A 27,586-nucleotide genomic window follows, 5' to 3' on the forward strand; every position below is an offset into this window, starting at 1 on the left:
GGAGGCAGACTGCTGTGGGAGACGCTGGCGTGCGATTGGCTGGCGGCAGAAGTCCTTGCGGAGGTCAGCCAGTCAGCAGGCCTGACCCGCCAATGACCTTGTATCACTTGACCTTTGAAGGGCTCGGGATCACGCCTTGATATCGGCTGGGTAGCGCGCGAGGCAGAGGGAGGGAAAGATAAATGGCGCGGTGGAGGAGAGGAATGGTGGAGGGATGGATGAATAGGAGAGAGGGGGAAGATGGAAGACGGTTAAGATGAAAAATAAAACAGCAGGTTGATTGAGCACCAGGGTTTTTCCCCTATGCACTGACTGACCAATAGAAATGCACAGCATTATTTTGCAGCACAGATTCATTTTTAGGTCAGGAAACCTGTATTTTTGTTCGATGGCCGCATGAAAATGCATTGCAGAATTAATTATCATTATGCAGTTGTTCAAATAATTGACCCAAATTCATGATTTTCAGGTGCGTCGCTCTGATAACGACGTCCGTCGTAAGGTTCTGCACCCGTTCGACATGGATCGCAAGATTGAGCACAATGTCTTATCTGGAAGATAGACAGAAAGACAGCGTCCTCTCGTCTCCCCCTCCACCTCCTCCTTCTCCTCCTTGTGTGTCTGTGAGGCTATCACTATGGCAACCTCACCGAAGGCAGAAGGGAAGTGTGTGTGTGTGTGTGTGTGTGTGTTTGGGGGGTTGGCATAGTTCAGACAAATAAGCATCGGAAGGCTCATTTATTCATTTTTGGTTAGCCGAAAATGCGAACATGAAAGGTCAAATATGCTTCCGTTTGCATATTTGTTTTGCACTTTTGTTTATAGCACACATTCAATACGGAAGGTATGAAAGATAAGGTTTGTTTTAGTGAGTGATGCAAAGGAACCCAACATATGGCATTGAAATTGCGCCTTGTATCTGTTAAGAAAAAGCCTTGAGATATTGCTATTAATTTTTTCTGCATTGCTCTTTGTTTTATGAGGAATATGCCACTTGCTTTTGTGCAATAAATGTAGGTTTTTTTCCCCTTTATGTTTTTGTACCACCCAAGAAGCTAAATATCAGCATCAGCAAAATACACATGCTTTCAGGTCCCTGTAGTGCTCGTCTGCAACTTTTCAAAGGGCAATCCAAACCTTGAGAGTCCGCAGCGCTACACCATAGAGGTCAACACTTGTTTCCAGAATCTACACATAAAGGCCTCCTTTATATATGCCAGCTCAAAGAGGCAAGTGAGTTGCACTGTCACAATCACATACGCTCTTAAAAATAAATTATCCAAAAGAGAAGTTTTCAAGAAGAAGAACCTTTTTTGGTTCCCTAAGTAACCTTTTATTGAACAGTCCTTAAAAGAAGACAATTTTAATAATCTAAATAAACTTTTGTACACTTTAAAGAACCTTTTGTCCATTGGAAAGGTTCCATTGATGTTAAAAGTTCTTCATGGAACCATCAATGCCAATAAAGAACCTTTAGTTTCAAGAGTACTGAACCAGCATTTTGGTTCCCTAAAGAACCTTTCAGTGAACAGTTCTTAAAATAACCATTTTTTCTTAGTGTAAAGAAAGTTTTAATAATATAAAGAACATTTTGTCCACTTAAAAGAACATTTTGTCCATTGGAAATGTTCCATTTGTCAATAAAGAACCTTTAGTTTCAAGAGTATAGAACCACCATTTTGGTTCCCCAAAGAACCTTTCAGTGAACAATTCTTAAAAAAAAAAATTCTTAGTGTGAAAAACATTAGATTTTTTTAAAATGTGAAGAACATTTTAATAATCTGAATAACCTTTTTCCACTATAAAGAACCTTTTGTAATTTTTCATCGGAAAGATTGAATGGATGTTGAAGGTTCCTCATGTAACCATCGATGCCAATAAAGAACCTTAGAACCTTTAGAGTGTAGAACCACATTTTGGTTCCCCAAAGAACCTTTCAATAAATTGTAAAAGAACCATTTTTTTTCTTTGTGTGAAAAACATTTGAAAATCTAAAAAACCTTTTGTCCTTTGGAAGGTAAAGTTTTTTCATGGAACCATCAATATCATGAAAGAACCTTTATTTTCAAGATTGTAGTACATCGATTTGATTGCAAAAAGCCCTGAACGTAACCTTGACACAGTTTCACCTCGTTAAGCGTCGCCTGTTCTCTGCCTCATTCGGATTCCTAGACCCTGGTCTTTATGCTCCCCCTCCCCCTTCTCCGAGAGCGCAATTTCTTAGCGAGCTAGAAGTGCTGAGTGCTGCTGTTTGCTTTGTACACAGAAATTCGCTGAGGCTGTAAGCTGTCCCCAAACATCTGTTCTCAGGAGTCGTAAATGGTAGGAGAAACGAGGGCTAGAAAATGGTCTGCATGCACACGCCCCATGCGTTATATATATGCAAGGTGCCTTAAGACCTTCCCTCTACCTTCCTCCTTTATGTGTGCCTTTGAGAAGCAAACAAATGAGTATCAGTTCTTTATTTTACTAGTTGCAGTGCAAAGGAAACTGATACAATGTCTGTTTGTAATGGAGACTGTGTGTGGGATGTGAAGAAGTGTTGGAAGCTCTGTGTCTCCTTTTGTTAGTGTACAATAGTAACCAGCCATTTTAAGGACCACCCATCAGAAGCAGCCACATAAGTGAGACATGCAGTGGCTTCTAAAAAGGACAGCATGAAGACAACTATATTTTAAAATAACCAGTTGGCAATATTTTATATATGTCTAAAAATGTTCTGAGAATTTCAGCGTTTTAAGTATTTTGTTATGAATGTAAAGACAACTAATATTTTTTCCCTCTACAAGCATTCTAATAATTACATTTTGATGGCTGTGAAACAGTTTGGTATGAATTTCTAAGTATTTTGTTAGTGCTGTCAAACGATTAATTGCGATTAATTTATATTAATTTATATGTGTTTTATTTATATGTGTGTGTATGTTTCAAATATTTTGAAAATATTTACATTTCTATAATTTATAATATATATAATATATTTAATATACAAATATAACGTGTGTATTTATATATACATATTAAATATACACAGTACACACACATATATTATGTAAACAAAAACTTTTATTTTGGATGCGATTAATCGCAATTAATAGTTTGACAGCACTAATTGTTTTAGTATTATCTAGGCAAATATAAATATATATCAATGTATTTCTTATGTTAAAAGGCATAAGCACAAATTTTGTATAATTGTTATTTTTAAGATATGCTCATGTAGATTAAAGTTGCATCAACTAAGAGGAGGAAACTTGTGTTCATTTTTAAATCTAATCAGCATGTCTTTGCATACTGAATATGACATTGTTTTATGGTATACGAATATGTGAACAATAAATGAAGTTGCATTTTCTATACTTCTGGTGTACACTATTGCATGAACTTGATGCTAGTGTCAATATAACATTTAGTTAAACCTACAAACAAACAAATGTAAAAAAAAAACTATTTATATATCATTAAATATAAAATATATATAAATGATTATTGTTTATTATTTTTGCTTAATTTTATTTTTTATTTGTATTAACCAATTAGCATGTAATGTAAAATTAAATAATTATTTATTTGTTTACTTATAACATTTTGTTAAACCTACAAAATAAATGAGTAATAAATATAATTAAATATAAATGATATAAATTATTGTTGTTGTTTCCTTAAATGTATTGCTTTTTTTAGCTGGTTAAAACTTAATGTAAAATAAAATAGTAATTATTTATTGATTTACATATTTTATTAATTGATTAACCTATTTAGTTACTTAAGGCAAAATAAAAAAATTAAGAAAACAAAAAGAATGTGTTTTCATTTTGTGTGGTTGACACTTGTAGCACAATATAACATTTCCTGTGTATTTGCATCTAGAGTCACTGCTGCTCACTCAGACTCAACTGATATTAGGCCTCTAATACAGAAAATAATATATGGCTTTGGTCATCATTCTAAGAGCATCGCTATAAGCGAGGTAATATCGTTTCCTCTCAATTACTGAGTAAAATGCAACAGTGCAGTGAGGATTATATTTGATCTTATCGCGTTATCAATTTCTGCACCCACATGCCATATCGTGGGCATTAAGCTCCTGCATGCGGATGTAACTGAGCTAAAATGCACATCGGTTTGTGTAGGTGAAATCAATGAGCTATACTAGAGGAAAACTTCCTTCCTGAACGCTGTAAATGTTCACGCGTCAGACGTCTCGGGGAGGAATCTTACAGTATCGTAAATAAGCCCATGCTTTTCTCTTTCCTAAACCTGAGAACATTAAGTCCGCATTCACGCTTAAAAGCGCATAAAAATAACAGTCATACATCTAGTTAATAATATAATTTAAAAAAAATGATTAAAAAAATAATTTTGGAAATAAAAAGATGATTATCAAAGCGTCTTCGTTTTAATCTCAGCTTTTACTTTTGTCTAGATTGTATAAAAAGATTATGCAGCAAATAATATAAACAAAACGTATAAATTTATTTTAATACGATTATTAGAAATAATAATAATAATTGTTAATACTGTTATTAAACATATCTTTCTAAACCATTTTTGCAGCTTTAATCAGAAGCCTACACTGTAACATGATATTTAAACATTAAAAAAAATAAAAGAAGTGTGAAGACACCGCAAGCGCAACACAAATTAATAATGCAGCCTTTTCTATGTGAGCCACTGACCGGGTCACTGCTGTCTCGAGGCAAAACAGAGGTCAAGAGGTGAAAGGTGAACTCTGGAGTAACTGCATATATTAGCAGGCTCAGGCATGCGAGTCGTGCTTCGTGCATATTGCTAATATGGCGAGATGATATGTTTTTAGTAGGCCTGCAGTCACAGAAATACCTCCAAAAATAAGTCCTCTAGAGGAACATTTATTTCAATTAATTTGATTCGCCTTTATATTGTTTGTTTGATTAAAGCATCTCGATTTTAAGGCTGCTGGAACATTTTAAGGACATTTAATATAATTTAACAACTGTTCAGATCATTTTTCTCTTCATGAGACTGTAGTGCTTGTGTTAGAGAATTTGCTTGTTTTGATATAAGGGGGTAAGATACGCAAAACCCTTTAAATCAAAATAATATTTTACGCAGAACAAAAATGGAATTTTCGTGCAGCGAAAAATATCTCATTTAAGGAATAGTACTATTGTTTTGTAGATTAATATTGTGAAGAATCTAACATGTGCCCTTTTTATTTTACTGTGCATTATATTAATAATGAAAACAATAAATGAGTGAAATGGAAAAAGATGGCTTTCATTCAAATTCTGTAATTATTCAACCCATCAAGTCGAATCAATTAAAAGTCAATCAACTTAGATCCACACCACATCGATAAATCGATTGTTTAGAAATGTCGATAATCTCGTTCCAGATATTTCCAGCAATTATTTCTGTCCATGTCCATCGAATAGCACAGGGACAAAGAGGCGAGATTTAGGATTATGCAAGGCAAACATCTCCATATGTATCTCCAAAGCATTTTAGAGTTAAATTATTTTGATAAAGTATGCCATCTGAATAAAATACACTCCGAATTTATATGCAATCAAAATGTAAACGTGTTTACCTCCACCGTATTTCTGGCTCTCACTGCACTGCTTTGATGCTATCAAAATGAGGAGTTGGTATCAGAAGGTTCAACCCGTGGCACTCGATTTAACCTCTTCCAGCAATAAATTGGTGAAAATACACGGCTAAGTGGAGGCACTTTGTACGTTGACAGCTTTTCGCCATTATTTAGAAAGACGCGTATCACCGATCATCGTGCGGCGCTCTTTATTTGCAGATAAAAGCACAAGCAGCATGAATATGACAGACACAGTATGTCTGCGAAACAGCAGCGAACCTGTTGAGTGTTTCTAAATGTGTGCAGCCTGACGTCTAAATATTAGACTTGCATTTTTAGATTTTTAACAAACTAAATCTGTTCGCGTATACATGCACGTTATAAGAATGTTTTAGTCCACGCATATTTTTTTAAATAGTAGGCTGATGTAATAAAAATGCTTTTGCTCAGATATTCAGTTCGCTGCTTATAAAATGTAAAATAAAGACATTATTAGTTAGAGATGCTTTGACGAATACAACCAGTTTACACGATTTTGTTTTAGAGCCAGGAATAATAATCTGTTGAGACCAGTGTCAGAAATTATTGCTATTTTTAATTAATAAGCGATAATTGCCCCCTGGGCATTTTCTGTGTGTCATACATAAAACATGCTGTATGCTATACATTTTAGTCAAATATTTAAACTCATAACTAGATATTCCTGTGATGTAACGGCATAAAATATAGGTAGTTTAGATTAAAATATATGTAAAATATATAAAGCTTTTCCCTTGCACCCCCCCCCCCCCCTTTTTTTTTTTTTTTTATATTTTTTGATATAAGTCTCAGGTGTCCCCAGAATGTATCTGTCAAGTTTCAGATAAAAATATCCCCCCCCTTTTTCTATATTTAAAATATTTGGGGCATTTTTGTCACTTGTCGTGGCACTTTTGCCCTAAACCCTGGTTAATTTTTGGACCCTGATGAGATCTATTAATATTAACGATTAATTGTATCATCTTTAATAACAGAAGCAGATTCAGAATGGAAAAAAATATATAGCATATAAACAATTATACCATTTTAGAGTAAGAAATACCTATAAAGTGCATTTGAATTAAATCAAGATTTCTCCGCTTGCCTCAACAGGTGTGTAAACTCAATATTTTACTATAGCGAGTTACTGCTTTATTTTCTTAAACAGTTGGGTCGACAAATAAATATTTATGTTTGGTGGCATACTTCATTTTTGGGTGTGTAAATATATTTTAAGCGTTCAGATTTTAGTGTAGCCTATGGCAGCCGTCCCACAATCTTACCCTACCAGAAATGATCTTTTGTCAGGAGATGAACAAGTGTCAGCTTTTTTCGAGTCCTCATCACACCCAGAAATCAGCATTAGTCCTGGAAATAGGCCTTCCCGCAGCATTTTCTTCTGTTTCATGCGCCTGTTTTGAAACCAGATCTTCACTTGTGTTTCGCTCAGCTGGAGACTGTTTGCGATCTCTGTCCGTCTAGCTCGAGTCAGATATTTGTCGAAATGAAACTCCTTTTCCAGTTCTGTGAGTTGTTTGGTTGTAAAATTTGTTCGTGGTGCTCCACTCGAGGGGTCCTCCTCAGGATCTCGTCCGTTGTCCGTCTTCAGCAGATATATCTTAGCTGTGAAGGCAATGCAATAAATATTAATAAAACATAAGCTTTATATTTTTAACAAGCAAGCGAATAAAGATTCACTGTAAAATGCAGTGCTTGACATCTTTGCATGCTATTTTACATTTGCACAGCTTAACAAAAAATGTATCATATTTTAAAAGAGAATAACAGTGTTTCATCAAAAATGTGAATTTTTATAATCTTAGATCGAATCAAATGTCAGCTTTAAAACTGTTGAAAAACACGTTAAAGAAAACACGTCCGTTTTTATTTCACTGTTAATATATTAAATTACACAGTCGCTAAATATGCATATAAACTATTATTGGCATTTATTAATGATGCTCTTTATTTTAAGCCGCGCAACTGGAAACCAAATTATCTACTCTTATGTACAAAACGGCACGTTATCAAAGTAAAATTTGTGTAAATAAAATATAAAAATCTTATTGTGCCAATAAAATATTTTAATATTAAATAATTATGTTAAAAGACCTCTATAAAAACGTAGATAGAATGCAGTATCAACGGCTATGTTCGACTGATTAAAAGTGAGTTTAACAGTGATATTTCAACCAGTATGATCACTAAATATGCCTTTGCATTAAGTTTAAGGTATTTGTACTGTTTTGTAAGAGAAAGTAAAGTAAAATCAGTTTTGATGAGTTTGTTTAGATATATTCAAAATGTATACAGACTTAACAAGCACAACTTTTAGAAATTGTAATCACATTTTGATTAAGCATTTTTGTTTTTAATAGCAGAAATTGTATTTGCTGGGTTTCCAGGATGGTCACTCATTCTGCTGAAAGTATGTTTAATAGTGAATGAGTGTGATTGCATGACCTTCACCTGAATGCAGAGATCCTGTCTGTATGAGCTAAATAGAGGACTGTCTGTCTGTTTGCTCCTCACAGATGACTGCAGGACAGGGGTCAGATGTACTGTCCATCACGGCATGCCATAAAAATCTGCTAAAGATGCTGCTTTGCAGTTTGGTGCTACATGACTACTTTGCCCAACCTAGTATGCCCTGCAAATTAATTGAAAACCAAGTGCATCCAAATCTGCCTTTCTTTGTTAATTTAGAATAGCATTAAATCTGCAGTTTAACCGAGCTAGTCAACTAACCGCTGTTTTAATGGAAATCAAGCTCATGTTTTGTTGTTTGCTTGTGGTGTTTGCTTTTGGAAGCACACAGGAAGTTGCACATTCCTTTACAGCACACACACAGGGGTCAGGCGGGAAAATCCCCTGGAGTGATAGAGACGCATTGAGCCCTCACATACTGCTACAGTCACAAGTGTCTCTCTAACCTCTGTGCCATCTGCACACCATGTGTATGAGTGTGTTTGTAGTCATGTCACTGCAGTCAAGGACCTACAGTTTGAACAGACGGAGGACATACAAAGACAAATAACTGCAGTGTTTTGGTTGCAATAAAAAAAAAAAACTAATATCTGGCTAAAAGACTTGCCTTTGTTATTGCAACCAAAACATTGTGCATTTATTTGCTTGTATTTTCTTGCATTAAGTCAATTTAAATGCTCTCCAAAAACCTGAATAAACTCTGTGTCACTAATAGCAAGCCCTCACCCTTTCTCTTCAGGCTCAGAGCACAAACAGTTGATTATACAGTTGATTTCGAGAGCGAGCTTTATCTCGCTCTCGCTGTGCAAATGAAAGTAAACAGAGAGATGAAAAAAGCAATTGTAGGGTCACCGCTAATATTCACAAGGGACGTTCTAACAATCTGTGCATTCACTGACAAATATGAAGTAATTAAGCAATTTCCTTAGGAAATAAAAAAGTGAGCATGAAAACACTGATGAATGAGTTTCTGGATAATAGAATTGGCAGTTGCCAGAAGGCATAAAGGAATCAAATGTAACATTTGAGGAATGACTTGCAAACTTGGAAATGGCCAGCCAGCCAGAGGGATGACGTGGCCCACTAAGCCTAAAAGAGAGCAGGGGAATGGGGGGTGGGGGATCGATACAGATTGCTTCGGTCATCTGGGCATCCAGCCCACAGTAATTCAGGTGCTGTCAGGGTATAATTGAAGAATGACACACGGGGACTATGTGCACTGTACTGGGGGATCCAGTCAGACACTCTGTATAAGCTTTTATTCATGTTGAGTATAGGAAACATTTTGATGTTGCCCAGTAAGAACAATAACCCTCACAATGCATGAAATCTTTCACTTAAAGGGATAGTTCACCAAAAAATGAAAACACTGCCATTATTTACTCTCCCTCATGGCATTCCAAAACTGTACGACTTTCTTTCTTCTGTGGAAACATTTTGAAAAATGTCTCAATGAGTTCCAGTGTTGTGCAAAAAAATTAAAGCCACACAGGTATAGATTATCAAAATTTCATTTTTGGGGGAACTGCTCCTTTAATACTGTTTTCCCTATAACAATTTTTTATTTTATTTGTTTGCATTACGTCATAATTAACTTAAGTAACAGAGCAGACAATAAACATTCACCCTACCATTTAACATTTGACTTTGGCTGCTGTGTTGATGTGAGTATTATCTTAAGCACTTGTTGACAGACCTCTCATATATCATCATACAATGCTTTCTCCATAAGGCTTGTGATAAATCCAAAGACATTAACCACAGAGGGAAGGTCACAACTTATAAAGATACTCCTCTTTAAAGGGAAAGTTGACCCAAAAATGAAATTGTCATTTACTCACTCTCATGTCGTTCCAAAATGTATGCATACAAATAAAAGTCGATGGAAATCCAAAGTTGTTTGGACCCCAACTTTCTTCCAAATATATACTGTACCTGATGACAAGCAATGCCTCTTTCTTGTGTCTCTAGGTGAATGTGGGTGGACAGGCAGGAGAAAAACAAACAGCAGAAGCTACAGTAAACAAATGGTAAACTCTTGGCCTTGCCACCATTCAAGCTTTTGGGATTTGATATAGCAGGCCTCTCCATTCTGTTTCCTGACCACAGCTGCTGTTCATCCACTGGGCGATATAGCCCGAAATGACCTTTTCGCTGACATATTTGCCTGTGAGTTATTTTAGATCATCAGTGTGGCCTAGCCAGACATTCTTCTCCTTGACAGTCTGGAAACCATATGAATGTTGTATTACTGATTTGTAGGAAATGACAAATCAAACAGGGCTCTTCTTGGTTTTACCATCAACCTATTACATATATTGTGATTTATTGAGGGGGACGAGCGATTCAAAATTTAACGCACAGCTCTGACAACAAACATGAAATACTTTGTTATAATATAGGTCAAATGTCATTGAGCGTGACATTTTATGAGCACATGTCAAGCAACTCACATTTGAACTGCATTAAACGCAGACCTATCCGATTATTATTCCAGTTAAGGATTACGCTAAGATTCTGACAGACATTTTCCGACATTCAATATAGAAAATTAATTGCAACATATAAACATTGGTCTCTATTAAGATTTAGGGCTCTGTCTAGGAAAAGTGTTCCTCTGAAGTTTATTTGGCTCTGAATGGAGAGCTAGGGGGTGCTGGACTCCTTTAAATATGGCCTGGGCTGCTTTTGTCGATGAGAGGATTTTTAAGGGGAAGAACATTCAGAATAGAATGGAATGTGGTATTGATAAAAATTGAGGAATTTTGCCTGGCATGTTGCTGCTGACCCATTTAAGCACCAGAGCAGATCTTATATATTACACTCTCCTTCAATTTTTAAAGGTTTTCAGCAGGCAGGCAGCCTGATTTGTGAGGCAAATATTCCCTGGCCCTGACACGTGCCATATCTGCACAGGATGGAATCAGTTTCATAATCAGCTTAAAACTTTTGCGAGGTATGCATGCATATATATATATATATATGCACACACACACACACACATATATATATATAGCATATAACATTTAATTTTTCATGCACATTAAGGTTTTTAGGTTATAATATTTGCTAAACCCTTACTGTTTATTCAAACCTGTTGATATGGGTCAATTTAAAATAAAACATTATTTGGCTGATATAATGAGTCAGATAATGCATAACACTTAAAATGTCCTCACAATTTATTATGTTTCACTGTATTTGTTAGTACATTTTTTTTTTTAAATGGCCTTTGCAAGTACAGCCAAACTTGTACACACACATAGCTCCACCTCCAAGGATTCATTTCTACTTGCAGAAAAGTTCTTGTCCTCAGTATACACTACTTTCAGCCAGAGAAAATTTAAAAAACGAGTATGTTATAAAATACACTTAGCATTATATTTTAAATCAAGCCACTAGGATTTTTAAAGTTGAAAAGGCAGAGATGTTGGCCAAAGTACAGACGGTCACTTAGCTGTAAGCGTGCGCCGCAGAAAAGTTTATCAAACTAGAAATCTAGTCAACTTACCTGTATGGGACTGATTTCTCCTCACTCTCATCCAATCGAATCTCTTTCCGCATTGCAATGTCTCATTGAACGTTTTTAGTGGCTCGTGTCTGGTATTATTGTCCTCAACTGCAGGGTGAAGCACTGGGCCGTCGCATGTGTGCACATCGAGGTGTGTGTTGTTGACAGGGCCGAGTTCACAATGCGCGCCGGAGAAAGTTCTTAAAGTGTCTGAGGAGGGCGAGAAGCCCGTTCTGGAGAGACCCTGCTCACGACAGCTTTGGAAGGAGGGGACTTGGGGTCGGATGGGGTGCATTGGTCTATAGAAATCTTGATTATGGGGGAAGGGGGGTCTGGTCGAGTTAGCACTGCCAGGGTCCTCACAGGGCTTTGAACACGCGCCTGTGGCCGTGGCACTGAGATTTGTTAAATGATACCGAAGAAAATCCGCCTCGGTGTTGACATGTCCCTCCTCTCTGCCTGGGAAGTCAGTAGCTCCGTGGTGCTGATGCAGACGCATTACTCCAGTAGCATGATAGCCCTTGATGAACAGTGATGTTGTGTCCCTGAACCCTTGATAAGAATTCATGACTGCATCTCATATATTCCAGATTTTCATCCGAGGATGGACGCGACAGAAACTCCATCCACAGACGCCACACATAGCGCGCAAAAGGACAGAGGCACCGATCTAGACAGGGACATGCCTTGTAGAAACATTCGATCGGTGATGGATGGGGATGACGTGCCCTCTAACTCTTGGCCAATAGCCGGACATCTCCCTCATCTGAGTGAGCGTTAATTTACCAAAGCAAGCAAGTTTGAATGACTTATTTGACCTGCTAATAAGGTCTCGTGGAGTGTGTGTGCCCGCGCGTGTGCGGAGGGGGAAGGGGGGGGGGGGTCAACATCAGTACTTCATTTCATAATGGATAATGTTGAGTTGTATTAAAGCGCACTTCATTTTGCTGAGAATTTTGCACAAATGTCAAGGCATTTGTGACATTTAGAATATAAATAAACGTGTTGTTTCAGATCCAGACAATAATTCCTGTTCTCCAGATAATGTTATTTTAATTTACTCAACTGATAGGCCATGCATTGTGTTTTAATTTTAAGATTCGATACAAATTTGGCGGAATATTGTGTGTGTGTGTGTGTGTGTTCAGAAGGCCCAGTCCATATCTGCGTTTCTAATTAGCACTTACAGAAAATCAATGGCGTTTTTAGTCAGTATAGCTGTTTTAGCTTATAACCGAAATGCATAAAGCTTAGGGAATAAGGTCTTAAGCCATTGTCAATAGTTGTTAATAAGAAAGGCATGGATTTTGTGGTTCACGCTTTTTAAATAAAACGTGTCGTTTGTTGCTCATTGAAACTTTAAAAAGAAACGTAGAAAAGTCCACGTATAGCTCTCAGGCCTTTACTCATCCCGGTAAACCACGTTAACACTTGCATTCCTTTCTTGAGCTCTTTTTGGCCATCTACTTTCATATTCCGATTTGTTTATCAAACTCAACGATATCTCCTACATTCTTCGGAAAACTGAAACTCTTGTTTTGAATTCTAGACCATACGGAATCTAACATAACAGCTGAAATGATGTTAAAAGGGAATTATCAGGTCATTGTATGAGATCTCCGAGTGATTATGTGTGCTCTAAACAGCTGTCGTTGCAGGTCATTCGTCGGTCAAATGATAATTAGCAGCTGCCTCCCCTGCCATAATGAACCGCTTTATACAAAAAAAGTATTTAATTTTTTAGGTTAACATTTATTTATTCTTCCTAAACCAATGGCAAGCCAAACTGACACGATTATTACATAATTTAATTCGTTGAATAGTTGTTTCATAAAATAATAATAATAAATTAAAGGCTAATGCAAAGTACAAAGAGTTTTATTAAGATAACCGTTGCGTCGTTTTATGCTAAACTTTATTATAGACATGCTGGTTTTTATATAGGCTACTGCATAAAAGAAAAAAAACTTTTTCCAATACTTTATTATTTCATTAACATTCTCGTAATTTGAAATAAATGCCTGAAATAAAACAATAATAAAATAGTCACAGGAGTAGTATATACAGACTTATTGGAAGTTTTTGACCAGCCTCTTTTACTTTCGACGAGAAATAACAAAGATCCTAATTATTACACCGTATTAGCTACAACTTACTTTTCTTTCTCTCTCCTTTTTTCTTTCTTTGTTAAAATAAGATTTACATGTTTGTAACGTCATGTGCAATAATCGAACCAGCCTATTAAACTTGAAGGAGAGGTATGGAATATGATGATTAATGCTCCATTATTATTCTTTTCAGTTAACCTTAAAAGTGCATCATATGGTAACATTTTAATTTAAGTCAAAATTTTAAGAAATAGCTCCTTAATGTACCAAGTGTGCATGTGCACTTTTAAAACCCTAGTGTGTTCATTTTAACTGTTTGCAAAGTATGACAAGAATTTATATTATATTTTACATGCACATTCCATAATATTTTACAGATGACATTCCAAAAAGTTTGACTAAAGTCATAGAGCATTAGACAGAGATCACTAGAGATATGACCTTTAGAGGTTATCAGGAGTACAACACTCTCAAATCTATTTAGCTGTAACAGATGTGGTCTTTAAAGTCTCTCCTTCCAGTAGCTCTTCTTGGTTCAAAAGATTTCAACATTGGTCAAAGTCTGAAAATAGACATACTTAAACATGTGCAGAAACAACAGTCTCAGCTGTAAGTTCATTTGCATTCATGCTTTTGGGATACAAAATGTATGCACTGAAGCCATTGTGGGAATCCAGGAATTGGACTCAATTTAGTGTTGCTTAAGGCCATATTGAGCTTTAGGATTAAAAACGAGGTGACTATGATCATTTTAGTTGGATTTTAAAATGTGATTTAGTAATGAAATGGAAAATGTTAATTAGGAAAGCAGATCAAAAAATAACAAAATGATAATAGACCTAATAGTTATGATATTGTTTGCATTTAAACTATCAATGCAAATGCATTTGAACTACTTCACAGGACAGAAGGAGAGATTTCTGCTTATATGACCAATAAAGAGTTTTACTAGGGCTCTGCAGTGATTAAAAAACTATCTCAAATAATCAACAATGTATAACTGTGCACTCGTAACCCCAGAGATCTGGTCCCAGCTGGAAGAATAAATGGAATTCTACGGGCAGCAATGCACTGAATGACGGAGTGCAATATATCCCTTCCCTCTGTACATTTGCATGGTACACTTATCCATCTTCATGTCAGCTGTGGGGTTACCCAGGGTTCACGCGCTAGCTTGTTTCTCTCCTCTCCGCTCAATAAATAAATCTCTGCTGCTTTCTGTTTACGGGCTGAATATAAATTTGTTTGCAGTCGATCGCGGGCCTGTGTGAAGGCATTAGAAATTGTATTTCTGTAATGGGTTTCAGCATGAGGAGGAGGAGGTGGTGGGGGGGCAGGAGTTGCAGAAGTGTTTGACTGCAGGCTAGGAAAGAAGAAAATAAAAAAAACAGGTGTGTGCACTGCTTCACCTCAATAAGATTATACACACTTTTTATAGTCCAGATAAGATAAATATGCTCGAGGCTGAATTTAAAATGGATTTAAACTGAATTTTAATGTTATTTACTCTCATTTTATAGAGATCAAATATTAAGGGTTTATTCGTTTCTCCTCATGCCATATGTTTGATTAGTACAAATCGTGAGGGAAAGCGGTGTTCTACACGCCTCCATGTGTTTTCTACAGACGTTTGACCTCAGTTGAAAAGCCCCGGGTAAACAAGTCATCGCAAGCGTCCCCCCTTCAGTTCCAAACAGCTTGTGTCCCATCAGTACGCGTGTTTTGCCAGGACGGATGACAGGAAAACAGTCTCGGCTTGTGTTCATAATAAGGTGAGGGAACATTCATTTTCCTTATTGACTGGAAAGAGCCCAAATAATACCAGCTTGCCACATCTGAGCCGTTTCCAGCCACATCCTGTCATCTACTGTCTATTATAACATATGCATTTGAAGCACATGCCTCTCTCTGTGAAGTAATTGCATGCATGTTCACCTCTCCGGCTCTTTATAACTGCAGGGTGATGAAAATACCAGTGTGGTACAGGTTAGGTTTCATTATGATTTGAATGCATCACTCTTCTCGGAGGGGAAGCTCGGTCTGATAACCCGATCTGTCTTTGGCGATCCTCCCACCAAGCTGTGGGATCACGGCCACGATGTAGAGGTCATATCATTGGCTGATTTTGACCTCTGACCCCAGTGACAGAGCTCTGGAATGATGACTCGCAGCCTTGGTTTAACCCTAGAGGACTGTCGGGCCTAATTATTTCTCATCTTTGAGCCCTGAAAATGCCAGGAGTGAGACGTTGCTGACAGGTGACTGTCACCACTGGCATGTAAAGGTCATTGCTGCTAATGCAGAGTGGACCTGTCTCAGATGATTGGTTAAGGGCTGGTAATCTGTGCACTTGCGTACACCTCTTATTTTATCACTGGGGAACACATCAGAGAGAGGAGGCAGAATGAATAGCGGTCTGGCCTAGAAATCTTTCAGAATTGAATTAAGAATGTATTTTAATTGAGGCAGCCAACAGGAGTTGCAGTTTGAAGTTCAACGTAAGGAAGTAGAAGTAAAATTAGAAAATGAACTTCATACGATTGTAATTTTTAAGTAGAAAAGCTAAGTTTGTCAGGACAAATCTGAATGTTAGATAGATCTTGTTTTAAAAAAGTTTCAATGACATTTTTGAAGTTGAAATGTTTATAGGCCTTACAAATAGATAGACTGCTTTCGATTTGAATATATATTTTTTTAAAAAGTGTTCCTGTGATGACAAAGCTGGTGTCACTTCTGAAATCATTCTCATATTCTGATTTGGTGCTCAACTATTATAAAGTATTATTGGTGCTCAAATTGTCAATAATGGTTATTATTATCTATGCTGGCAACAGTCCTTGCGGCTTACTATTTTTTGTGGAAACTGATACATTTTTCAATGATTTTTCAATTAATAGAAATTTTAAAGAACAGCATTTATTTGAAATAGAAATCTTTTGTAACAAATTTATTTTGCCATAAACTGTCACTTTTGATCAGTTTAATGTGTCCTTGTTTAATAAAAGTATATTTATTTTTTTTTAAATCCCCAACTTATCTTTTAAACTTAATGTTAGTTTATCACGGTTTTCACAAAATATTAAGCAGCACAGCAGTTTTCAACCTTGGTAATTAAAAATAAATGATCCTTAAGCAGCAAATCTGTATATTAAAATTATTTGTGAAGGATCATGTGAAACTGAAGACTGAAATAATGATGCTGAAAATTCAGCTTTGCAGCACAGGAATAAATTACATTTGAAAATTTATTAAAATAAAAAAAATTAAATAGTACTTCTGCTGTACAGTAAAATTATGCTTCACTATAATATTGTTTTTACTGTATTTTTGATCAGATAAATCCTTGCTGGAAACTTCTTTCAAATACACACAAATTCTTTTAAAATTTTTCATGACAGACAGACAGATAGCAAACAGTAGAGCATCGCGTTAGCAACCCCAAGTTCATGGATTCGTTCATGCACTGATAAAATGCAATGAAAAACATGAATGCATTGTAAGTCGCTTTGGATAATAGCATCTGGAAAATGCAAAAAAAAAAAGTAAAGATTGTTAGACAAAGAGAAAGAATGAGAGGGAGATACAAAAGGAGTAAGAAAGAGCAATACAGAAAAAAGAAGTGAGACCATCAGGGAAGATGAAGCCATTGATAACATCAACAGAAGTAATTGATTGAGCACATTGCTGACAAGGTGATTGTTTAAACTAGCAGTGGTGTATTTCAGTCAAGCAGCAGCAAGACGACTCCGATAAGAAAGCACACCAAGCACTTTCAGGGAGTTTTTAGACTTGGTCACTTCATGTGTTTTTACTAATAGCTATCTAATCATGGAAACACCAAGTGCCCTCCAAGATGCATTTGAGACAGATGCGAGAGGTGGAGGTGCTTTGAGACACGTACAAGATGCAGTCAAGTGTAAATGCTTCTGTTTGTTAATTAATCCCAAATTCCCAAACAGTTTAGGTTCACTCCATACAATCCACATGTGAGTAAGCAATGGTGGATGAGACACATGGATCGAGCAACCGCGAATCTCAAACATCATTTGCCATATGGGACTAAAAGACTGTTCAACAGAAAATGTTGCTGCCCTGTGCCCACCATTAGCATTACCATTAAAGTGAACTGATATATTTGCATACAGCAGGATTAGATATATGTGTTTTACATAGAGACACTTGTGTGGCTAAATGTACTTTTCATTAAAGAAAGAGTTTTCATATTTCAAATAAAATGTACACTACTGATTTTGAAAGAAGTCTCTTATACTCACCAAAGATGCATTTATTTAATCAAAAATGCAGTAAAAACAGTAATACTGTGAGATATTATTACTATTTAAAGCAATTGTTTTCTATTTGAATATATATTTCAAATGTAAATTATTCCAATGACTGTAAAACTGAATATTCAGCATCATTACTCCAGTCTTCAGTGTCACATGAGCCTTCAGAAAACATTCTGATATGCTGATTTGCTGCTCAAGAAACATTTCTTATTATTATCAATATTGAAAACAGTTGTGCTGCTTAATATTTTTGTGGAAACTGTGATACATTTTTTATTCAGGACTAGAAAGTTTAAAAGAAAACTTTCTAGCATTTATGAAACCAGCATTTATTTGAAATAAAGGTCTGTCACTTTTGACTAATTTAATGTATCCTTGATAAATAAAAGTAAAAAATAAATAAATAAATTGCACTGACCGTACTGAAATTTTGAACAGTAGTGTAAATGAAGTAATTAAAATTATATATAAATTTCCTTTTTTTTTTTTAAATAATGAATAAACTTAAAAAATATATATATTTTCGGCCCGCATATGTATTTTAGGGATATTAAATCAAAGTATCAGTATCATTGTAAGAAACTAAACTCATACCTTTCAATTTTCTCTTCAAGGAATGCATTTAGGTTGGATATCTGTCATTGTATTATTTCATGTATTTTATGCTGAAGAGGAACTTTAATTACAGGCTTTCAATAACAGTTTCGGGTTCTCTTACAAACTGCTTATTTTATTATCTTCAAGTAGACAACATGGAGCATCGCCACTTGTAATAAAACTGTTGTTTTTTGCACAGAAACAGAGTACATAGTGACCAGGTGTGCAGTAATGGGATTCATTGCTGATTCTTACAATCACACAGAGATCCCAGCAGGCATGTGCCGAAACAGCTCCGCCTCGTCTTACCCGTTTACTTCTCTTAGTGTAGTGTATGGCTGTAAGAATATGAATGCTTCCGGTCTTCACTTCCTACTTGAGCCCAGCAGGCAACAGCCCAAACAAAGTGACAATAAGCCATCTGTCATACGAGCGTCGACTGCTGCACAGTCTCCAGTGCCTCCGGAGCTCCTTACTGGGGGACATTAGCAGGGTTAAACAGTCGGTAGGAAGGAAAGCTCTTGGAAAGCACAGCCATATGCTTCTTCTGCTCAACTGCACAGTGAAAGAAAACTTGCTTGAAATTCTTCTCCGAGAAGATATTATGCTTTTGGTATCCATTTTCTGGAAATCATCAGGTGATGATTAGGTTGGAAACATGCGATTTGATTAATCCTAAACATCAGAGCGTATGTTACGGTAATTGTTTTGTAGGAACCCTCATCAAGTTGGTGAGGCTTCTCATCTGCGTGACAGTTATCAGCCTTTTTTTCTCCATTTAATGTCACCAATCACCTTTAGCTAGAGCGTATTTAAAAACCCATTGATCTTTATAATGCAGTGCTTTAATATGACAGTAACAGTTGTACGTGATGCAGGAAGTCAAATTGTAGAGATTGATGAGGGCTTGCAGGTGAATTATAATCCATCTACCTGAGTGATGCCTGCACTGTGTTCCATACCAGCAGGCCGACAAATAAATAAAACCCACAAAGGTGACACTAGGAATTGATACTTAACAATCCCTCTGAGCAACAAGCACTAGGAGCAGCTTTGACTGAGAGGAAAACTCCCCCGGGAGAGACAGAGAATGAGAGAGAAATGGCAAAGCTGGGAAGGTTAATGGAAAAGAATGGACTGGATTTGCCAAAGGTCACACATACGGAGTCAGCACCTTGTTTATGATTAGAAGAGGTCTGAGCACAGCTTGTGTTTGAGCTGCTTAATAAAGCGCTTTAAATGACTATTGATTCATGTTTCGGAAAGAGAACTATGAATCCGCTTCGTGGTGATTACCTGTGTAAGCATACGGTCCAGCGTTTTTAATCCTTAATGAGAGGCTGTACGGTAAAGCGTGGTCGCAGAGGTTGATCCTATCCTTTTTAATTGGTCCGAGGACCTATATTTCATTATAATAAATAATGTTGTATCTTCTAATTTCTAAAACTGTAGTTGGCCATGAGATGTTTGAAGACAAATTGTGAATTTTAATGGCCGGTGGACCATCTCTTATGCAAATTGACTGTAGAATTAATTGATTCGATCCAATTTCCAGATCCTTAACTAGATTGTGGGATTACTAACTAAATCTGGAATGTGATGTATGTATGGTGTCCTGTGGGCCGTGTGGTGCGGGGCTTTAACTGGCCGTTCCGCCAATTTTTCAAAAATTCCCAAGATAAACTTATTTGGAGCGTGGGCCGTAGTCTCATTCCCTGCGCTGAATCGGGATGTGAATATGATGAGCGACTGATGGGAGTCTGTTAGTGCGCTCAGTCTAGGTTAGTGCTTTGGATCAATGCGTGACCCTATTGGAAAAAATGGGGAATTTGGAAGAACTGACCTTTAGATGAAAAGAAATGGAATGAGAGGCGAATAAAATGAAAGCAATATCCAGTTAGACTGGTAAAATTGCAAGGTGTATGAGTGTAATTACTTGATGTTAATAATGAGGTTGATTTTGATGCTGATTGGTCGCTATGCAGAGAAAGTGTGCTTTTGTTCAAGTGTGCATGTGTTTGTGTACTCTAGCATTCATAAAGTCACAGAATTTATATGCTATACCCTCTGTATTTTGTTATATTTATCAATGAAACCCAGATCTGCATATTCGGCTGATGCACCATTATACATCAAATATATCTAATATCACCTGATATTGTATATTTAATTGTGCATACTTGTTTTGTGCATGCATATTTTTACATTTAGATTGCCTTTGCCACTCTCAAATAAAATCTTTAATAACACTAATAATTTAATAACACTGTCAGATGTATTTTTCAAAAAAAAGAATCTTACAATTAATATGTTTATTTTTCATATACTATTTCTTTCCACAAAATAGTATATATTCTCCCCAGTGTTTATTTATAGCTTTGATATAGATCAGCCATTTAACAGGTATTGGCCATAGCATCAAATTAAATATTAGTATCATGTAAAACTTTGATGTTTTTTTCAGTAAGCAAAAAGAGGTGATGTGATCTGATAGCTTTATTTTCTCTCTCTAAATGTTTTATAGCAATGCCTCAGCGATGGATATCTATCATTGTTAGCCCATATACATCATGTTGAAGAGGAACTTGAATTATATCAACGACAGCTTTGGATCAATTCAGTCATGTAGTGTGGAGGGTTTGCGCTGTGCACTCTGTGTGGTTTTAAATGCCTAAAAATAGGTATTTTTATTGTGTGAGTGGCCAGAGCAAGCTCTCTCATCCTCTGTGATCTTTCGCCAGGGGTCGTGTAATGCTCCTTAATGTGCTCGTAAATCATGACTGGTCAGCCCATGCACACAAGAATGTAAAGAATCCAACGCAGCCTCCATCTATCTTTCGCTCTTCTTCTCTCTTCTAGTCAGTCCAGTAAATCTTTTTCTCCTGAACACTCAAAGAGGAATTTCTCTGCAGCTGATTTTCTGCAAATTAATTACATTCTGAGCTCAATGATGGATTTAGGAATGTAGTGGACCCGTTGTGCTGTTCTCTTTACCGTGAACTAAAGCTCATACAGTGCTTTGTTTGCATTAGATCTGGATCCTTCTTAGTTCACAGGCTGATTTCCCATAGGGGGCTACATCACGCAAGCACTGCAGGCCGTCTATTATAAAAAGTAGGCCTGATGTTGTTCAGTGGTCAGTCTAATAACAAGTGCGTGAACCTCTCATGCCCCTTTGAACTTCAGTTACTGAATTTCTCTCTTGTTATGATAATTCAGTCATAATGTATTAATAATAATTCACATTAATTCATCTTGTAGCCAACATAGACAATTAGGAGGACATGTATGTATCATTTAGATTGTATGTATCATTCAGATATTGGTCAATCAGTTTGTGGTTTATATATATGCTGTGTGTGTCATAATCTATTTACTTATATGTTTGTATATTTTGTATTCTTTATTAACAACATATACAGAAAGGTATATATAGTATAAAAAAGTATATATATATATATATTTAAATTTATGCATTTAGCAGATGCTTTTATCAAAAGTGGAGCGCAAAAGAGGAACAAAGCAATTCATCAAAGAGAGAATTGCAGAGAATATTTTTTTTATTTAGTTTTTTATTCATTTTTGAGAGCCTGTGATACATTATAAAAAATGCAATATATTTATTATTCTACACTCTAAAAAATGCTGGGTTAAATACAACCCAGTGCTGGGTTAAATAGGGACAAACCCAGCAATTGGGCTGTTTTGACCCAGCGGTTTGGTTAAATGTTTAACCCAACCTTCTGGGTAGTAACCCAATCGCTGGGTCAAAACAACCCAAGTGCTGGGTTTGTCCCTATTTTACCCAGCACTTGGTTGTATTTAACCCAGCATTTTTTAGAGTGTATTTTTTCATAATATATCATATCTAAATAGATATGCTTTCTGCAAATGTTCTTAAAGAATTAAAATATAAAAAGCCGTGGGGGGAAAGCCGTGGCCTAATGGCTAGAGAGACAAACTCGTATTAGTTAGAGAGTCGGACTCATAACCCAAAGGTTGTGGGTTCGAGTCTCATACCGGCAGGGATTGTAGGTGGGGGGAGTGAATGTACAGCGCTCTCTCCCACCTTCAATACCACGACTGAGGTGCCTTTGAGCAAGGCACCGAACCCTCAACTGCTCCCCGGGCGCCGCAGCATAACATTTTATAAATGCAATACATTTACTAGACAATAATTTACTGAGAGCATTTAAATTGATATTCTTTGCCTGTTTAGAAGTTTTACATTCGATGCAACTAAGCTGGTATGTTAGGTTAGATCCAGTTTAAGTACAGCAAAGCACTCAGCATTCCGTTTAGTTGCACTAAAGGGGCCACCGGGAGGCCAACTCCTATTTTGCATATGGAACACTGCCCCGTGGTGATGAATGGTAAGTTCAGCAGTACAGCACAGACCGTGTTCCATTCTCTCGCGGCCACTCGTATAAAGATATGTTCGTGCACTTATCTGCAAATTACAGTATCAGATTATTTATTTAGCTCTGTGATTTAGCCTCAACGATTCATTACAGAATCATTTGTTCCTTTAATCAGAATGAATGGAATGAAGGGCTATTTCCATCCTCTTGATTACAGATGCTGCATTGTAATCTATAAATGGAAACAAGGTTGAGAATATAGTTAAACCTATGATTAATTGTGCAATGTTGCCGATAGTCTTGAAATTAGTTAAGCCAGTGGTTTCAGACCCTCTAGGAACGGGGTTGAGAACCACTCAAGGCTACTAAGTTAGGCTACTAATTATATTGGGTCTAGATTGATTTATGCAAAATAACTGAGATTGTCCAAACTGAAATTGCCCAATTAGTTCAAATTTCAGCTGAAGTTAATATTTTTGAAAAGGTAGATTTTGCTGTTCCGTGCTTAGCTTATAAAATGACACACGGCGACGTCCTAATTAAACATAATTAATCAAAATGAGTTATCACCCACTCTGCCAGGGGCGGTGCCCACAAGCCTTGGCTTCTTCACTGCTAACGTTGCTGTAGTCCAATTTTGCACAAATGTAATAATAGGCTGTTTTTAGAAAAGAAGAAAACCAAATCTGTTTTCTTCAAATCTGTGCTTCAGCTCCCATACTGGAGAAGAGCATGTTGGAAGGTTGGAAGAGAAGTGCACTGCCTGTCATTAGGCCCAGCGGGTTGAGCGGTTGTGAAGCTGCTCGAGAGAGAGAGGGAGAGAGAGAGAGAGAGAGAGAGGGAGAGAGAGCGCCTTGTCTAAATGATTAATGTTGCGAGGTTGGGAGGCGGAGGCGGAGGAAGGCATATATGTAAGGTTATGTTTTAAGAATACAAAGTACAGTATTGCCTAATTCAAAAAGTATCAAAGTAAAATCCACAGAGGCATTTTAAAGCTAAATTAAGATTCACTCTCAGTTGTTTTTTTACCAAACTAACAAAGAAGATCTGAAAAACAACAGAATGACAACAGTGTCATTTACATGCAACACATTCACCTTTATTAACTATCCAGAGGGATTTAATTAGTTTGAAGCAACCACTTTGCAGTTTCAAAAAGCATGCTTTTAATCAGATATGACTGAAGTACACTAAAAGTGGTAAGAACTAGAATTATGAACATATTTTGCATTGCAACTCTGGCATGTTCACACTTTCAAAAATCAAATCAAAACATTATCAAAGCAAGAATTCTGACAATGACGTAGCATTGTGACAGTGTTTTGTTTCCTGTGTTATTGCTTTATTCATTTGTCAGTCAAAACACCATGAATTCAGATTCAAATGAACAGTACTTTCAGTATAAACAGGAAAACAAAACTTTGCGTAAAGTCAAACTCAGTCAATAGGAGAACACATCATTATTCAACATGGGTTGAATGTTTGAACATTTCTGGCCATTATAATCAACAACATTCCAAGTTAGGAGTGTCAGCACATGCCATGGGAAAAATAGCATATCATTTTGGGAGCAATAAAAATATGTTGTGCACTTACAAAAGTTGAGCGGATGTTAATGACCATTCAAAGTCTTGAATGCCCTTTTTAAATTGTATTTTCTGTGCCCAAGAGATAAACTTGTACAAGTGAGCCTGGATCTGTGCGCAATAAATCTTGGCGCTTTGCAAAGATATTACTACAGCAGTTTATGCACAGTGGAGACTAACTCTGATTTACCATGTACTAGCTGATAACATGTAATCTGGTTCAGAGCGAACTTGGCTATTGAACTTAAATTTTCATATAAATCGTCATGTAGGGGCAATAAATCTTCAATGTCCTTAAATATGAATCATGTCAGAGAGAGTTATAATGCGGGAAATAACTGGTCAGTGACAGAACAGGTACATATTTTGTGAAGAATTTGCATTTCACATATCCAAGAGGATTCAGTCATTTCCACCATTGATGTGAATTGTGATTTTGTGTTGGAGAACCTGGTTGTTGGACTTCCTGTAGTTTCACCAGTGGTTCTGGGCACAGTTCATACCAGACATTGATGGTCTCTCATAGTGGTATTGGAATTTTAATGGCACTGGAGGATCCACTGTGGTGCCACTAATCACAAAGGGCTGGTTACCTGTTTCCAGGTAGGAGTAAGAGGACTTTGCCATTGACTTTTCTTTGTGATCTTTCTTATACTTCATACGACGGTTTTGGAACCAGATTTTAATCTGGCGGTCAGTGAGCTTCAGCAGCACAGCCATTTCAAGTCTCCGGTTGCGGCACAGGTAAGCGCTGAAGTGAAACAACTCCTCCAGCTCGGTTGATGTGAATTGTGATTTTGTGTTGGAGAACCTGGTTGTTGGACTTCCTGTAGTTTCACCAGTGGTTCTGGGCACAGTTCATACCAGACATTGATGGTCTCTCATAGTGGTATTGGAATTTTAATGGCACTGGAGGATCTGAGGGCTGGTTACCTGTTTCCAGGTAGGAGTAAGAGGACTTTGCCATTGACTTTTCTTTGTGATCTTTCTTATACTTCATACGACGGTTTTGGAACCAGATTTTAATCTGGCGGTCAGTGAGCTTCAGCAGCACAGCCATTTCAAGTCTCCGGTTGCGGCACAGGTAAGCGCTGAAGTGAAACTCCTTCTCCAGCTCGAGCAGCTGGGAGGAGGTGAATGCTGCACGTGCCCGTTTACTATTAGAACAGCCGCTATCCTGTACATCACCACTGCTGTACCTGGAATCACCTGGAAAGTATGCAGATATATAGAAATGTTAAAGTACATCAAGTCTAAGATCTGTCAAGGTTTAGATAGTGAACAGAACTCTCTTCCCAAAGTATTAACCATGTTGCATAGCATAATACCAGAGCAAATCTCTCTGATGCCTAAACTGTGATGATGAAAATGTAGCATGACATCCTTGAACATGCTCAGCTGCAAGTTTAAACCCCCAGTGATAAATCAGTGTACTGAGAATCCAGCACACTGTCTGTGGGCAGACCACTGTTGGTAGACTAATCACTAAGTTAATTATCCATTTCATATGATTTCTACTGTGGTTAGATTCCTAATGATTGTGTGTGTATTGTTTTTTTTTCACCCATTGTCCTTCCTATCAACAAAAGTTCTTCAAGAAGTGACCTCTCAATGCCATAATGTTATTACTGCACATATAAGCTGAAAATCACAATATATATATATATATATATACCACATATATAACATGTCATTAATTGTTGTATATGTGTGGAGAATGTTCACTAGTGTAAATGTATGATTTTGCTTGGGTTAAAATAAGTGAAGCAGTCTTATCTGTGTGACCCAGAAAAGCATAGCCTCAGATAATATAAAAATTTCACTGTATACTTTTTTTATTATTCCGCTCTTTAGTAAAAGTTTCAACTTAATCAAGTTCACAGAACAACTGGCTGTCTCTAGAAAATATTACTTTTCTTAGAAGTTCTCTTCTTTTTCCCCCCTTTTATGCAGCTTATGCATTTTTAACTTGAGAAGAAGATATTTTCATACAGTGTAAGTGCTGTTAGACAAAAATTACTATACTTAAAATATATACATTGTAATTGTGTTTTTATCAACGAGTAATAAGCATACAATAATATTTGCCCCATCTTGTTTTTTGTTGTTGTTTTTTTTGCCCCATCCATGTGTCCACATTGACCTTGATGGACTGGACTGATAAAATATATATATGGATTAATTACCTTAACGGAACACAATAAAACTTTAGTTTGAGACACATTTGGTTTCTTCTTACATGGACGTTTACTGGAAATGAGCAGTCTTTATTAGTCAAGATTGAAATGTTGCCTGTAATTAGGGATTCGTTTTCTATTTAAGAAGGAAGGAAAACACTAATAATTGATTAATAACTGTAGTTCTCAATGATGTCAGTCACTGACATCAGTGTCTAAGTGACAAATCACATTAACATAGAGCCAAATCTGACCCAGCTGTTATTCATTATCGACTAAAATATGACTGACTGATTAGATTAAGTGGTTATTTCTAAGCAATACAAATCAATATACCTCATTTAGCCCAAAAACGAGTTCTCTCACCTGATTCCACGACGTTAATGGAGCTGAAGCTTATAGGTGTATGTGTCTCTCTCATCCAAGGGTACTTCTTGGTTGAAAAGCAGGAAGTTGACAGCTTGCACCCCTCGTCTCTTTCCGTTGCATTCGCCCGGTCCAAGGATTTTGTCGTTTCATTCGCGGAGTGGCTGACACCAGCAGAGGATGAATAGGGATGTTGAGAGAGTTTTTGAAAGTTCCACATATGGCCTTCATAATATTTTGATGAATTTTCTTCAGCATGTTGTCTCCACGTAAAACTGCTCTCCTGCAGAGCACAAGGGGAGAAATGTGGCTCCATAGAACAAACATGAGATTCATTGCAACACATCTTGTTCAAGTAAGCATTGTTAATATGAAATTCGTGAAACGAATTCTTGTGCATCTCTAACCGCCCTAATCACTCCGGTTGGATAATTGATCACACAAGGTGTAGGAAAGACATTAAAGTACACTCACTGCCGTCTTTAATTGTTTTCCAACAAGGGTAAACAATGTA

General features: G+C 36.7%; 2 protein-coding genes across 2 annotated transcripts; both read right to left on the reverse strand.

Annotated features, from left to right (window-relative positions):
• Window positions 1-6,770: 6,770 nt before the first annotated feature.
• Window positions 6,771-12,279, reverse strand: LOC107594049 (homeobox protein Hox-C1a-like). The gene is made up of 2 exons (XM_016283976.1): window positions 11,589-12,279; window positions 6,771-7,213 (listed from the first exon to the last, which is right to left on the reverse strand). The coding sequence occupies exons 1-2, from the start codon at window positions 12,154-12,156 to the stop codon at window positions 6,870-6,872; spliced, it is 912 nt and encodes a 303-aa protein (XP_016139462.1). The 5' UTR covers window positions 12,157-12,279; the 3' UTR covers window positions 6,771-6,869.
• Window positions 12,280-24,094: 11,815 nt separating this feature from the next.
• LOC107593965 (homeobox protein Hox-C3a-like) lies at window positions 24,095-27,534 on the reverse strand. Its single transcript, XM_016283878.1, has 3 exons — window positions 27,073-27,534; window positions 25,463-25,738; window positions 24,095-25,122 (listed from the first exon to the last, which is right to left on the reverse strand). The coding sequence occupies exons 1-3, from the start codon at window positions 27,470-27,472 to the stop codon at window positions 25,004-25,006; spliced, it is 795 nt and encodes a 264-aa protein (XP_016139364.1). The 5' UTR covers window positions 27,473-27,534; the 3' UTR covers window positions 24,095-25,003.
• Window positions 27,535-27,586: the final 52 nt, after the last annotated feature.

This window comes from Sinocyclocheilus grahami, unplaced genomic scaffold (assembly GCF_001515645.1).
Source record: "Sinocyclocheilus grahami isolate Dianchi unplaced genomic scaffold, SAMN03320097.WGS_v1.1 scaffold178.1, whole genome shotgun sequence".
Taxonomy (NCBI): Eukaryota; Metazoa; Chordata; class Actinopteri; order Cypriniformes; family Cyprinidae; genus Sinocyclocheilus; species Sinocyclocheilus grahami.

Excerpts from the sequence above, each read along its gene's own strand:
- LOC107594049 (XM_016283976.1), bottom strand. The coding sequence starts at position 12,156 with ATGAATTCTTATCAAGGGTTCAGGGACACAACATCACTGTTCATCAAG. Across the intron at positions 7,214-11,588 it reads GAGAAATCAGTCCCATACAG|CTAAGATATATCTGCTGAAG; the intron begins GTAAGTTGACTA and ends TTGCCTTCACAG.
- LOC107593965 (XM_016283878.1), bottom strand. The coding sequence starts at position 27,472 with ATGCACAAGAATTCGTTTCACGAATTTCATATTAACAATGCTTACTTG. Across the intron at positions 25,739-27,072 it reads CATTAACGTCGTGGAATCAG|GTGATTCCAGGTACAGCAGT; the intron begins GTGAGAGAACTC and ends CATACTTTCCAG. Across the intron at positions 25,123-25,462 it reads TTACTCCTACCTGGAAACAG|GTAACCAGCCCTTTGTGATT; the intron begins GTAACCAGCCCT and ends ACCTGGAAACAG.